The sequence below is a fragment of the Desmodus rotundus genome, chromosome 2, assembly GCF_022682495.2.
Source record: "Desmodus rotundus isolate HL8 chromosome 2, HLdesRot8A.1, whole genome shotgun sequence".
NCBI lineage: Eukaryota > Metazoa > Chordata > Mammalia > Chiroptera > Phyllostomidae > Desmodus > Desmodus rotundus.
The window spans coordinates 91,170,747-91,186,734 of NC_071388.1; the positions used below are offsets into that span (position 1 = coordinate 91,170,747).

General features: G+C 38.0%; 1 protein-coding gene across 5 annotated transcripts in view; it reads right to left on the reverse strand.

Moving 5' to 3' along the window:
• Positions 1-15,988, reverse strand: part of SPICE1 (spindle and centriole associated protein 1) — a 108,849-nt gene that overhangs the window by 49,942 nt on the left and 42,919 nt on the right. For 2 of the 5 annotated variants that reach the window (XR_008426147.1, XM_053918354.2), the window contains 3 exons: positions 10,154-10,252; positions 7,092-7,139; positions 2,154-2,297 (listed from right to left, as the gene is read on the reverse strand). Coding sequence is in view for 4 of the 5 variants with exons in the window: in XM_053918354.2 (XP_053774329.1) it covers positions 2,154-2,297; positions 7,092-7,139; positions 10,154-10,252 (291 nt within the window). In the remaining variant the exon portion in view is untranslated. The other 3 variants (XM_045185861.3, XM_053918353.2, XM_053918355.1) reach the window with 3 other exon arrangements.

Below are 15,988 nucleotides of genomic sequence, written 5' to 3' on the forward strand. Positions count from 1 at the left end.
TCAAGATGGATAAAAGACTTAAATATAAGCCGTAACACCATAAAAGTCCTTGAAGAAAACATTGGCAGGAAAATCTCAGACATTCCACGCAGCAACATCCTCACAGACACATCCCCTAAAGCAAGGGACATAAAGGAAAGAATAAACAAATGGGACCTCATCAAAATAAAAAGCTTCTGCATGGCTAAAGAAAACAGCACCAAATTACAAAGAGAACCAACAATATGGGAAAGCATATTTGCCAATGATACCTCAGACAAGGGCCTGATCTCCAAAATATATAAAGAACTCACACGACTCCACTCCAGGAAGACAAACAACCCAATTAAAAAATGGGCAAAGGACTTGAACAGACACTTCTCCAAGGAAGACATACAGAAGGCCCAGAGACATATGAAAAGATGCTCAGCATCACTAGCCATCAGAGAGATGCAAATTAAAACCACAATGAGGTATCATCTCACACCAGTCAGAATGGCCAACATAAACAAATCCACAAACAAATGTTGGAGAGGATGCGGAGAAAAGGGAACCCTAGTGCACTGTTGGTGGGAATGCAGACTGGTGAGGCCACTGTGGAAAACAATATGGAATTTCCTCAGAAAACTAAAAATGGAACTGCCCTTTGACCCAGCAATTCCGCTGCTGGGATTATACCCTAAGAACACTGAAACACCAATCCAAAAGAATCTGTGCACCCCAATGTTCATAGCAGCACAATTTACAATAGCCAAATACTGGAAGCAACCGAAGTGCCCATCAGCAAACGAGTGGATCCAAAAACTATGGTATATTTACACAATGGAATTCTACGCAGCAGAGAGAAAGAAGGAGCTTATACCCTTTGCAACAGCATGGATGAAACTGGAGAGCATTATGCTAAGTGAAATAAGCCAGGAAGTGAGGGACAAATACCATATGATCTCACCTTTAACTGGAACATAAGCAATAGAAGGAAAAAGCAAACAAAATATAACCAGAGACATTGAAGTTAAGAACAATGTAACAATAGCAAGGGCGGGGGTGGGGGGTGGGGGCGGGGACAGTAGGTAGAGGGGATTACAGGAACTACTATAAAGGACACATGAACAAATCCAAGGGGGAGGGTGGAGAGGGGGGAGGGAAGTGGGTTCACCTGGGGTGGGGTGAAGGGATGGGGGAAAAGGCATACAACTGTAATTAAATAACAATAAATAAATTTAAAAAAAAAAAAAAAAAAAAAAAAAAAAGACTTTTGTATTTCCCTAAGAAGCCTAATGAATTCTTCAAAAGATAGAATGTGATTTAAAGCTTCAAGGAAAGGTCACCCAGACAGCCAAGTGCCATAAGCTTCAACATTGAACAAGAAACAACTCTACAAACAAAGCACATTTCTTTTACAATGACTTCAGCCCAAATAAATGAAGGACTTTTTCCTATGGTTTCCTCTTATTTCCCATATTGTTTACTCTGACACATCTGATTATTAATCCAAATACCCTACATCTCACACAAAAAAATATTAAACCAAAGATACCCTGGCTGGGTAGCTAAGTTGGCTGGAGCATTGTCCCAATACCCTGAGGTTGCAGGTTCAGTCCTCAGTCAGGGCACATACAAGAATCAACCAATGAATGCATAAATCAGTGGAATGACAAATCAATCTTTCTGTCTCTCTGTGTCTCTCATCAATAAATTTTAAAATTTAAAATAAAAAATACATATATACAAAATTAAGCCAAAGACAAGTGGCTCACTAACTAACTTGTTGGACAAGCACACACATTTTTTGCAAAGTAATCTAACAGCACTACATACGAATTGAGAAAAATAATAGCAGTTTATATATACGATATGGCACCAGTTATTTGCCAAGGACTGTGCTGATCACTGTAGAAATCTCTTACCAATACAATCAGGTTAATAACGTTATTTCCATTTTAAGGATGAGAAAATTCAGGCTGAGAAGTTAATAATTTGCCTACTGTGATTTACACTGGGGAGTCTAAGTTGTGGAGCCAGACCCGTCCCTGCTGCTTTTCCAAAGTCCACACGTAGACCTTTGTATGAGGCTGCAGTAATTACCAGGCTCTCGGACGTGAATCAAATTTGGGGGAAGAGAGAGAAACCCACTTATCTCTTTCTAACTCTGAGATACTGCAGTTCAGCATTACCTCCTTCATGATGGACAATCTCCTTTTCTCAAGATTAGAAATTTCCGGTTTCTGCTTCTTCCATTTTCTCTTCAAAGCTTTTTCTTGGAGTTCCCAGTGCACTAATGCTCTGTTCTTCGACTTGTGTATTTCATGACGACGTATCTACATAGAAAAAGAGATTATAAAAGAATGTTTCAGGAGCAAAGAAGTCGCCTATTCAGAGGTAGGACCACCAAATATACATGTCTTTTTAAATTATTTCTGATTCAACATATGTATATTTATATACATATATATATTCATAGCCAAAATTTTCAGTCTTCTATACCTAGAACTACTAGACCTAGCTATAAGACAAAACAAAAAGTGTACTAATTTCTACTTCCTCTGTACAGGACTGTCCAATAAACTAGTGTTTTTCAAACTGCACGCTAGGACTCATTTTGTGGGTGGTAAAAATCAACTAATGGGTCAAAACCAACATACTTTAAATAAAAGAGAATACAGAATAGAAAATAATAAGATACACTGCACATATTAAATATTTTATTAAGCTTTTCAGTTACACATACGTATACATGTACAATACACTGAGCACAGCGTGAAAGGCATAAAACCCACTGAGTCATCTTGGCAAACACAACCGTTTCATAAAACTCACACATCACTACCAAGAACTAAGACTGTAGTGTATTTACAGCCCTGCGACGAGTGCATGTGGACGGGGTCACTGGAGATGAGGGACTCCAGGGAAGAATTACTGAAGCAGAAGCAGAGATTCTGAGCCACCACTTATGAGCTAGGGGGGAGGAGTTCATTGAGGATGCTAAGGAATAAAAGCAGATATTGGCTTAACACGTACTCTAGTATTTAGAACTATAAATATAAACAAAACCAGCACAGCATCTGATAGAATGTACTGCTGAGTTTTCACCATGTAAATAAGAAATCAGTTCATTAAGAGACTAACAACCAAATACTATGTTGGGATTCTGAGTCCCAAAAACCAAAGGAAAATGACATTTTTAAGACAACCAAGAAAATTTGAATGTGGACTGAGAATTAGGTAATGCCAAAAAAAGTATTATTACTTTTTCAAGGTGTAGAAATGGCATTGTGGTTATAAAAGCAATTGTCTGTATTTTTTAAGATACAAACTGAATATATAGGCACAATATGACATGTTCCCTGGGACTTGTTTTAAAATGCTTCAGCGAAGCTAGAGAAGGATATGACAAATGACAGCATTATTTAAAATTTTAATAACGTTATATCTGGGTGAACAGTATATGGGAGCTCTTGGTACTTTGCACTTTCACATGAGTTTGAAATTTTTCATCATAAAAAGATTTAGTCAGTCTAGCATCATTATCCTCAATGAACATTTAATGAGCTACCAGGATTCAGATTCCTAGGTCCAGAAACACGTAGAAGATATGGTTCCTGTCCCTCAACAGCACAATAACCTGCCCAGGGAAACTGCACATATACGAAGATCACGGTATGCATCAGATGGCATATACTCAAGGCCTTACGTAGGTAGTAAGTGCAACAGTTCAGAAGAGGTATCAAATGTTGCACAGCTTAAAAAGTAGGCCTTCAAACTTACTACAGAGCTATATTAATCAAGAGTGTGTGGTACTGGAATAAGGACATAAAGATCACCGAAATAGAATTGACAGTCCAAACTAAGCCCTTATATTATGAACAACTGATTTTCAACAAGGGTGCCAAGAAAACTCAATAAGGAGAAAACAAATGGTACTTGGAAAACTGGATATCCATTTGCAAAAAAAAATGAAGCTGGACCTCTATTTCACACTACATATAAAATTTAACTCAAAATGGATCAGACACCTAAACGTAAGAGCTAAAACATAGTGATAATAACCAGAGGGAGTGGGGGTGGGGGAGATAGAAGAGGGTAAAGGGGGGATAAATGGTGATGGCAGGAGACTTGACTTGGGGTGGTGAACACACAGTACAACACACAGATGATGTTCAGAACTGTACACCTGAAACCTGTATAATTTTATTAACCAGGGTCACACCAATAAATTCACCAAATTTTTTTTAAACAAGGAAAATATAGGAGTAAACCTTTGTGAACTTTTGATTAGATAATGGTTTCTTAGGTGTGACACTAAAGGCACAAATGACAAAGGAAATATTAGATACATTGTATCCCACCAAATTTAAAAACTTTTGTGCTTCAAAGGACATTGTCAAGAAAGTGAAAAGACAACCATGAGAATGGGAAAAAATATTTAAAATCATTTATCTCATAATGAACTTATATCCAGAATATACACATACCAAAAAACAACCTCTTACAACTGAACAATAAAAACACAAATAATTCAATTTTAAAATGACTAAAAGATTTCAATATACATTCCTCCAAAGAAGATACTATGGTCAACAATGACCAATAAGCACGTGAAAAGATGTTCAACTGCTCAACATCACTGGTAACTAGAGAAATGCAACCCAAACCACAGTGAGATTCCACTTTATACCCACTAGGAGAACTGAGGCCAAAAAGATGACAATACCAAGTATTGACAAGTGATGTGAAGAAGCTGGAGGCCTCATCCATGCTGGTGAGAATGGAACTGTTACAGCCACTGTGAAAACCAGTTTGGCGGTTCATCAGGAAGATAAGTAATACAGATATCACAGGGTACAGCAATTCCACTCCTAGGTATTCACCCAAGAGAACTGGGAACATATTTTCTTAGATAAAACTTATACATGAATGTTCATAGCAGCGCTGTTCATAATAATCAAAAGGTGGAAACAATCCAAATGTCCAGAACGGGCAAACCCACAGAGCCATGAAGTAGCTTAGTTGTTGCCAGGGATCTGGTAAGAAGGGGAGGGGGGCATAGGAAGTGACTGTTAATGGGTACAGAGTTTCTTCGGGGGGTGATAGAAATGTCCTATAATTAGAAAGTAATGATGGCTGCCTAATCTGTGAATATATTTTAAAAATCAATAAACTATATACTTTAAGAGGGTGGATTTTACAGTATATGAATTATATCTCAATAAAGCTGTTTTTTTAAAAAAAATTCTATATATAGTAGAAACTTTAAAAAGACTATGATGAGGAAGCAAAGTAAGAATTAGACAGGTAGTGAAGTAGGGAAACTGTTCGAACTAAGGAAAGTAGCATGAATTTGGGCTCAAATGTGGAAATACACATAGCCTGCCCAAGGAATAAATTACCACATTGACTAGACCAGTATATTTGTACAGAGAATAGTAAATAATGCTGGAGATATCTACAGATAGGAAAAGAATGATAGATTTACACAAGTCAATACTGGACTACAGAGATTTAAACTATTGGGTTGGCCAAAAGTTCATTTGTTTTTTTCTGTAAGATGGGTCTAGTAGCACTTAGTTGTCTTTAACTTCATTTGAAACAATTTTGTTAGATTGTATTGTGACAGCTGTCATATTAGTGTGCATTTTTAAAGAACATCAAAATTGGTGAATTTTTGTACAGCCATTTTAATATTATGGGAGTATTAAAGATGGGAGAAAATAAGCAACATTTTTGGTATATTATCCTTTATTATTTCAAGAAAGGTAAAAATTCAACTGAAATGCAAAAAAAGATTCACGCAGTGTATGGAGAAGGTGCTGCGACTGGTCGATCATGGCAAAAGTGGTTGCAGAGTTTCATGCTGGAGATTTCTCGCTGGACGATGCTCCACAGTCAGGAAGACCAGTTGAAGTTGATAGGAATCAAATCAAGACATTAATCGAGAACCATCAACATTATACTACTTGAGAGATAGCCAACAAAATCAATAAAGTTATTGGTGAAAATGAAAAATGTGTCTTTAATTTTACAGCTAAAACTAAACGAACTTTTTGGCCAAGCCAATATAAACCAAACCTATCTAGTGAAATTCTAATACAGCGGAACTTTAGTTCTCAAACCTAGTTAGTTCTGGAAGGCTGGTCAGGAAGAGATTTGTTTGAAAACCAAATCATTTTTTCCCATTAGAAAAATGTAACTTCAATTAATTGGTTCCAGACCCCCAAATGATTCCCTGTTTTAAACTTTCTTATATACAGTACATGTCTAATGTACTGTTTAATCTAAAAATAAACACTTTAAAAACAAAGACATTAAGTGTAAATGAAAATGTAACAAAAAGCAAACGAAATGTACAGTAGAAAAATGAGAATGTATGTACACACTAGAACTTACCTTTAACGTTAGAGCTATCGATGACTGCACACGGCGAGGAGGGTGGAGGGCTGTCCCTTCCATAACAATGTCAGATAGCTGTTCTTCTGGGGCTCTTTCTCTCTTTTGTCTCTGCTTCACTAGAACTTGCTTCAGGCTCCCTGGGCCTCTCACTAAAAACCTATCCAATAATGTTTGTTTTTGCCTATGTTTTAACACTTGCCTGAAGTGAAATAATGCATTGTCACTGAACAAGTGTATTACACGGTTTGCTACTTCTTTGTCAGGGTGATATTTCTCAATAAAACGTTGCAATTCTCCCCGTTTCCCAAGTGTTTCTTTGATTAGTGAAGTAGGAATATCAATCCTCCCTTCCCTCTTCTCTACCTCTTCAATTGCAAACTGCACAATTTAAGTTTGAGAATGACATTCCACTTTAACAGCCTGAAAGGCTTGTCTGGTGGAGCACCAAAGCTTTGTCTGCCAAGAGACATTTTTTCTGTGAACAACTTGGTCAAGAACCAAATTGTTTGAGATGAGACGTTCGAGAACCCAAGTTTAACTGTGGCTAATTGATATTCTAGGTAAAAAATGGGAAGTCCAGAAGATATGCTTTTTTATTTTATATTGACATAAGCAAGACTAAATATAACAACTTCCAGGAAATACCTCTGGCTTCTATTCTGAAGGTTAGAAACCAAATATGAAATAAACACTAAACAAATCTTACCTTTTGATACTAAACTTACCAGATCTTCGGGTGTTGCCCGATGAACTGTTAGATCATTCACAGTATTCTGCAAAAAAGACAAACTTTCTTTAAAGAAAAAGCTTTCTCACAAAATATTAGCATTTACTGGAGTTTTAAAAGTAGGATTTTAAAGTTATTCACTTTTGCCCTGGCTGGTGTGGCTCAGTGGTTGAGTGCCAGCCTGCAAACCCAAAAGTCGTCAGTGTGATTCCCAGTCAGGGTACCTGCCTGGGTTGTGGGCCAGGTCTCCAGCTGGGGGCATGAGATAGGCAACCGATCAATGTATTTCTCCCACATCAATGTTTCTCTTTCTCTTTCTCCCTTCCTTCCCATCTCTCTAAAAATAAATAAATAAAATCTTTTAAAAAGGAAGTTATTTACTTTCTTTGGGTAATTTTCCTACAGGAAAAAATTCTCTTTAGGGTAAAAACCTATTTGAAATCAGTTTTAGTTTATTTTTCATGACATTAGTTTTCTTTTTTGTTTTACATGCCAGATAGACTGCAGTTAAAAGACTGTATTTACTTAAGCATGCTGGTCTCCAAGAAACCTTCCTTTGAAGAGTTAAGAGGCTTGGTCATCACATTTTAGCAAAATGAAGTTTCCAATTTAAATTGAAATATTAATAAAAGCATTGTATATTTATACATTAAAGTAAATGTATTTATTTAAATTGAAATAAAATGCTAGTTTTTTATTCAAATTTCTTAACCATATTTTGGTCACATTATCCAGAAAGTTATATCGTACCTATTAACACATACTGTTCATTTGTGTGTCTAGGTGTGAGTATGTACTGGATTTTAGGTGTGAGTATGTACCGGATTTGAAAACAAATTCAAATTCCTGGAACCAAAAAGTCTTTCTTTTCAGGAACCAGTATTCTCAATTTAAATATTAATATGGATAACTTGTAGGTGTCTTGTAGAAAATAACAGACTATTAAGTGTCTTACAGAAAATAAGAACTAAATTCAACAAGCAGGTATATATTTTATTGAAAAAAATGAGTAAAAGAGGGTAATATAGAATTCAAATAAGTATAAGCTAGAGTTATAGTTTTCAAACTGTATTCCATGGAATGGGGCACTGCTAAAAATTCCTAAAACATAAACTGTGATCACTATAGAGAGGTTCAATTTGTGACCATTTCAACACCGTAAGCACAAAATGTGGAAACATAAGTAAAGAGGCACAAAACCAACATGGCAGGGCTACCGCACTGCACAACCGGGGGAGGCACCGTTAATGCCCCATCGGGGGGACTGCGCTGCACAGCCCGGGGAGCTCCAAGGAGCAGTCCTGCGATTGGCCCTTTCCAAGATGACGTCAGTCACTTTGTTACACAAATTTGGTAAGGCAGGAAACCAAACAACTTAGAGTTTTACTCCTAAGAGAAACAGAGAACTGAGCCTGGTGAAATAGCTGTTGGTGTATTCAAAGACTTAACTTTTTGGCCATAATTTGTATTTACCTCAAGGCTATCTCTGCTCAAACTATTGTTCCTTTCATATTCATTTAGAAAAGCACATGACACAACTGTAAGATCATGAGGATTATTTTTAATAATCATAATAGAATTGAGGCATATAAGTAAGTGATATGCTTGGAATTAGTTCTCATGGGAGAAAATATAATTTCATTAATAATATTGCCACTTACAACAATTTTCTTTTGAAATTGCCTTTAAATCTAATTTACAAGCCATTTCAAAAAAATCTCAGTTTTTATCAAAACAATATTATTCAGTTTATCTCTCTTCCTTCATTTAACATTCACTCCAAATGACTTACAACTACTTTCAAGTTCAGTCTACCTTCAAAAACCATATTTTTCCAGCACTGGAGATAAAAAGTAATCGAGAAAGGTTCTGACGCAATTTCAAATGATGGGTTTCAATTATGTTTCAGCAACAGCAGCAAATCAGAGTAAAAACCGAACTTCCCAAAATAACCACCCTGAAGGAGACAATATTTATGTTATCGTGTGCATTTTTTTTCCTCCCATCAGTTTCTTTACCCTGGAATCACACCCTTATAAAAAATTTTGTACAGCCAATCAGATGGCAACAAAGCAAATTTAAACACAGAAGTCCCTCTGTTCTACTTCCAAACGCCATCGGTTTGCTCAGGATAACTGGCTAAGATGACTGGTCACAACTGAGAAGACTCCAAGTGTAAAAGAATCCGAGACCCAAACTAGAAAGCGAAGGCACCTAAAGCCCTGCCGGTGCGGCTCGGTTGCTTGGAGCGCTGGCCCACACACCGAAAGGTTGGGGGTTTGATTCCTGGTTAGGGCACACGCCTAGGTTGCAGGTTCAGTCCCCATTCAGCACGTTGATGTTCCTCGCTCACATCGATGTTTCTCTCTTTCTCTCTCTCTCTCTCATCAATAAATATATTTTTTAAAAATAAAATAATAAAATAAAATAAAAAGTCCCATGGCCCAAACCCAAGTACCAGGCTGCAGGAGATAAAAATCCCCTTGATAATGCCCAGCAATAATCAGGACGGGAGCCATGGATCATGTCCCACGTTCCTGAGACTTGCCTTTTATCTTAAGAGAGCCTTTGTACTGCAAGCAACCAGCCTGTGCATGTGAGCAACAAACAATTTGAGGGGTAAGACAGCAAGGATTATCCACCTTTTCAGCCAAAAATGCCTCTCATGTGATTATGGCATTATTGACTGCTATGGGGAAATATAAAAAATGACCCCCAAATTCAGACATCAGTGACACAGGTCAGCTAGAGTGGTCTCCTTAAAGCAGTGAGTTCTCAAAGTGAGGTGGAGGGACTTTTTAAAAACATACTACCCAAGCCTGTACAATACCAGCTCTTCAAAAGAAGTAGAGGGTAGAGCCTCGACTCCTGTACCCTAAAAAACACTCCTCAAAGGATTCTTCTCTTCCCCCTGACACCGAGGATGTAACATGCCCATAAACCCAAGCTACCCTCTTACACGCTGAGCCCCGTCCGGAGCACTGTCCCGACTCACTAGGGCCTGTGCAGCACACCTGCTCCTCCAGAGTACTGTTACACCGCTTCTCTCCCCAGACTTACATCCCACTCCTGCTTCCCCGGCGCTTTCTTCTTCTTGACTTTCAGCGCTTTCCTTCCCCCTCCCCGGGGACTGTAACGGTTCACTCTGACAAACGACATCTAGGGGTAATAAGCACATCAAATTTTTAAAATATAAAAAAACCTAGAAATTAAGCATCACCATAGGGGGAAAAAGTGATCTAGGAAAATAAATTTTAAAACACAAGGAGAAAAATTTAAGCATAATGAAAGGAACAGACGCCCAAAATACTTGGTTCTTTCATTTCACGATTAATAGAAAATTGTGATAGTTAACCAATAACTATGATAAAAGGGGTGTTTTAAAGTAATAATTTGTTTATTTGCTAATAAAAAAACTCTAGCAATGCAGATATTATAAAGTAAAGCAGAGCACTAAGTAGTCATACGGTTTGTCATCGGTTATATAAACTCACAATTAATATAGTCAATGTCAGTCACATGCTAACAGTATGAATGAGAGAGGAGCAGAGCAAGAGACAGAGGGCATCTTTTTTTAAGCCCTGTAACACTCAAATCACTATTAGAAACATAGGTGCTTACCGTAAATAAAAGCAGCTAAATATTACAGAACAAATAAGTTCTGATTCCATTTCTAGGATATTTTTCACATCATACTAAACGGGGGTGATTATTGATACTAAACTGGAATTTGGAAATGGCCAACATTTGCTCAGCAATCTTAAAATAGTAATGATAAGGACATTGGACTAACCAATATATTTATAAAGTCTTAAAAAGCCTCATGTCCTAGTGGACATGACTCCTATTCTAGAACTTCTTTATAAACCTAAACAATTACAGAACACTCCACCTGACCCCCTTACTCCAAAATTATCCTAAAACAATGACTTTAGTGCTTTTTTAAGTACATTTTTTTAAAAACAATCATTTAGTCTACTGTAATAAAGATGCCTAAATGCAAGTGTTTCCCCAGAGTTTGCCCTCAGTCCTCTTTGCTCTCTGTCCTCTCCCTTGTCAATCACACACTCTTTGAACATGGTATCTTATTTCAGGGTTTAAATTCAATAAAGGAGATAAGTCACATACAACTTAGAAAATCACATTTCAGTTTCATGATGGTGCCAGTGACGATGGTGATGACGGCGACCCGGACAGTGGTGGTGGAGGTGATGGCGACAGCTCGCACACACTGAGTGCTTTCCCCACACCAGGTACTGCTCTATCTCCTCCCACATACAATCTCCTTTAATCCTCACAGTAATCCCATGAAGTATTTACTATTTTTATTCATTTTAAAGACTAGAGAACTAAGGGACAAAGAGTTAACCAACTGTGAAGGTAACACAGTAAGTGACAGAGTCATAAATACCACTTTAAAAAATACGGAATGAAATAGAAGTCCAAACAAACCCTGACGTTTATGGTCAGTTTATATTCAACAAGGGTGCCAAGAAACAATTTGACGGGGAAAGAACAGTCTTTTCAATAAACACTACTAGAACAACTGTATATCTTTATGAAAAAAAAAAAAAATGAAGCAGGGCCCCTACATCACAACATAAACAAAAATGACTTAAAATGGACCACAGACTTAAACATAATAGCTAAAAGTATAAAACACCTAGAAAAAAACATGAACGTTGGGGTAAGGAATGTTTTCTTAGGTTTGATGCTAAAAGCACAAGCAACCAAGAAAAAATGAATTGGACGACATCAAAATTAAAAGCCTCTGTGCTTCATCAGGAAAGTGAAAGGACAACTAAAGAATGGAAGAAAATTATCTGCAAATAATGTATCTCATAAGGAACGTGTATCCGGAAAATATAAAGGACTCTTAAAACTCAACTATAAAAACACAGATAATCCATTTTCAAAATACCTAAGGGACTTAAATAGACTTTTCTCCAAAGAAGATATTACAAATGGCCAATACGCATGTGAAAAGATGTTCAACATAATTAGACATTAGGAAATTGGAAATCAAAACCATAATGAGATCTCACACCCAATAAAATGGTTATAAAATGGTTTCCAAAAAGATGGAAATAACAGGCATTGGCAAGAATGTGGAGAAACTGGAATCCTCTTGTATTGCTGGGGGAATATAAAATGGTATAGCTACTTTGGAAAACAGTTAGGCAGTTCCTGAAAAAATTAAACACAGAGTTACCACATGACACAGCAATTCTAATCCTAGAATCGAAAACATATGTCCACACAAAAATTTGTACATAAATATTTACAGCAGACAAAAAATGGAAATATTCAAAATCTTTGATGAATGGATAAATTTGAATAAATAAACTATGGTATATTCCTACAATGGAATGTTATTTGTCCACAGAAGGAAAGAAGTAATGATATATCCTATGACATGCATGAACCTTGAGAGTATTACACTAAGAGAAAGAAGCCAGAAACCAAAGGTCATATACTGTACGATTCCACTTATGAGAAATATTCAGTATTTACAAATCCATAGAAACATAAAGTAGATTAGGGGTTGGTGGTATCTGAAGGGAGAAGGGAATGGAGAGGGACTGATAATGGACACAGGGTTTCTTGGTGGGTGATGAAAATGTTCTGGAATTAGATAGTAGGGACGGTGGCACATCACTACTCTACGAATACAGCAGTCCCCCCTTATCGGAGAGGGGTACATTCCAAGATCCCAGTGGATGACTGAAACCACAGAGAGTCCCAAAGCCTGTATATACTACGTTTTCTCCTATACATACATACTTATGATAAAGTTTAATTTATAAAGTAGGCACGGTAAGAGATTAACAATAAATAATAATAAAATAATTATAACAATATATTGTAACAAAAGTTATGTAAATGTTCTCTCTCTCAAAATATCTACTAGTTTCCATTTAATATTTCAGACTGTGGTTGGCCACAGGTAACTGAAACACGGAAGGTGAAACCATGCATAAAACAGACTGCTGTACACTAAAAACCTCTGAACTGTCTGAACTGTACACTTGATGGTATGTGAGTTGTATCCCAATAAAGCTGTTTTAGAAGTAAATGTGGGGAAAATATAACGGTTGTTCAAAAAAGGGTTTCAAGTATATTTTACTCTGTAACCATTTAGATCTTCATTTATTCTACAGAAACAAAGGAGAATCATGAAATGTCAGTAAGTCTATCTGATGAATTATGCATCCATTAAAATTATATTAAAAGAATATTAATGACACAAGAAAATACATTAAGAGTATAAAAAGTTGAATGCAAAACTGCATCGTATAGCATATTCGCAGTGATGTTAACATATGTACTATACTCCGTCTTAAGAGAAAGAGCAACAGATTCTCTCCCGCTGGACTTGAAAAAGCAAACTGCCGTGTTAGGTGTTACGACTGCCTCTGAAAAGGGCCACGTGGCAGGAAACTCAAACCTGTGGGCAGCCTCCAGCAGAAAGTCAGAAGCAGAGACCCCCTTGGTCAAACAGCCTCAGGGAAATGAATTCTGCCAACAACCTGAGTGAGGTGAACCTGGCAGCAGACTTTTCCCAAGTTGAGTCTCCAGAGGAAACCAACCGCAGACCACCAACACCTTAATCACAACACACAGTCTCCAGTTAAACCATGTCCAAACTCCTGACCCACATAAGTTGTAAGATAAAAAATGAATACTGTTCTAAGTCACTAAGTTTGTAGTCATTTGTTACACAGCACAGGAAACTAACATACTGGCCAACTCTGAATTCCAGTCTGTGTATAGTAAAACCACAAAGATGTAGCCAAGCTGCTGTCCCTCTTTGGACTTCCTTTCACCAGCCTTCCTAAAGGAGAGGCGTATTTCACCAATTCTGTTTCCTAAGCCCCAATTACACTTCAAACTTTTGCAACACGGGGGCCACCTTTGCACTGAAAAGTGTCGTCTTGAACATCACCAATAATGGTGACCTCATTTTTCTTAACCAAGGATCAGACTTTGTGGTCTTCTAACAAAAAGATTTTGTACCACTTACAGAAACCAGGTATCATAAAAGAGCTACAGTTTACATGCTGACATGTGAGGCTGAGATATTCTGATGTTTTACAACACTAAGGAGTCACGTAACTAGCACAGCCTAGAAAACCTAAAATATTAATAGCTTCCTAATTACTAAAAATATTGCTCCCTTCTTATTTCCCAGGCCTTTCCAGCTCTATAGACTACCGCTCCTGGAAGTCTCCCCTCTCTTGGCTTCCACAATACTCTTTCTCCTGGTTTCTCTCCTTTTCTTTTCTCCATTTCTCTGCAGGCTCTACTGGCCCCTCCTCACATACCACATAATCAAGACCTTCACCCAGTTCTATCCCAGTCCTCTTGCCTTCCCACTGGAGACCATCTCTCTTCATCCTGGAATTGTTTCTGAGAGTCTACCACACGCCAGGCCCTGGCTGCAGCCTGAGATACAATAGTAAACAAGTCTCATATGGCGCCAGCTCTCATGGAACTTGGTTTCTAGCGCACATCTCTCCTCACTGATCTCACCCACTCCTTCACAATGTTATGAATGCATTGGGCACACAAATGAAATGAAATGAGTCACAAATCAAGAATTCGTATCTCTCCTCAAAACATCAAATGTTCATTTCCAACTGCCGTCTGTGCACATCTCCCATCTCAAACAGAGTCAAAATACAGCTTATTTTCCATGCCATCCTCACTGCCAAACTCTAGTTCTTGATATTCGTTTGGCTTGCTTAATAAATGCTGAATTCAGCTCAACCTACAAAATTACCATCGTTCTTGATGCTCCTCTTCCCTTGGCATCACCTTCTCTTCCTTCTGGTCTCATAGCCAATCAGATATCAGAATCTGTTCTTTCCCTGAAACACCTCCCTTATCTGTCCCTTCCTCTTCATCTCTACTACAAGTGATTTTGTCCAGGCCCTCATTATTTCTCCTAATTGATCTTTCTTTCACTCATTCACTCACCCACTTTATCATCCACATATAATTTTGGTTAGTGTTACCCCCACACACCAAAGTTGCAGGTTCAATTCCAGGTCAGGGCACATACAAGAGTCAAAAAATATTTTGAAACCACATGCCAAGAGCCAGTCACCAACTACAGCAGAAAGTAGTCTGCACCCTCACAGACCTTAGAGTTTATAAGACCACAATTAAGTAATTGTAATAAAAGGGAAATGTGTGAAGTAAACTCAGTGTCATGGAAATACCTCACTGTACACAGTAAGAAAAGCCTGCCTCTTCTCTCGAATTACCCCCGAAATGTTGAAGCTGAGAGCTAAAGTATTAATAAAAGTTAGAAGAGGGTGAAAGAATGCTGGTCAGGGCAGGGGAGGGGTTAAAAAGTTGTGAGAAGTTCAGTTTGCGATGATGATTTGCGATGATGAGATGCTAGAAAGAGAATGAAAGAAAGGCAGGGACCAGATCACGAACTTGCAAGAAAGTCACTTAAGGATTTTAAGCAAGAGTTACGATGGGATTTAGCAAGTCCACTCTGGCTGGTGGAAAACTGATCAAAGAAAAACAAGTCCTCTTTGCAAACACTGTCCCTGCAATCGCTATTACCCTGACAAACAACTAGAGTACAGCTCAAAAGAGTTTGAGAGTTCTCCCCCCGCGAAGAAGAATCCAACTCGGCTTGGCACCCAGAGCCGCTCTCCCCCACCGCAGTCCCTTCCTCCCCGTGGGGCCTGGCCTGGTTGACCTTTCTTTCCAGTCTTTTTCCTCTCAAATCTCCCACACACCCTAAAACTAAGATCTCGCTTTCACATAAGGTTTAACCATTCTTCACGCTCTGTTTGGAACACCCTTCAGACTTGCATTTTCTCCTCCACCGGGTAAACTCCCAGTCACTGCTCAAAACTCATCCAAGTGGCCCCT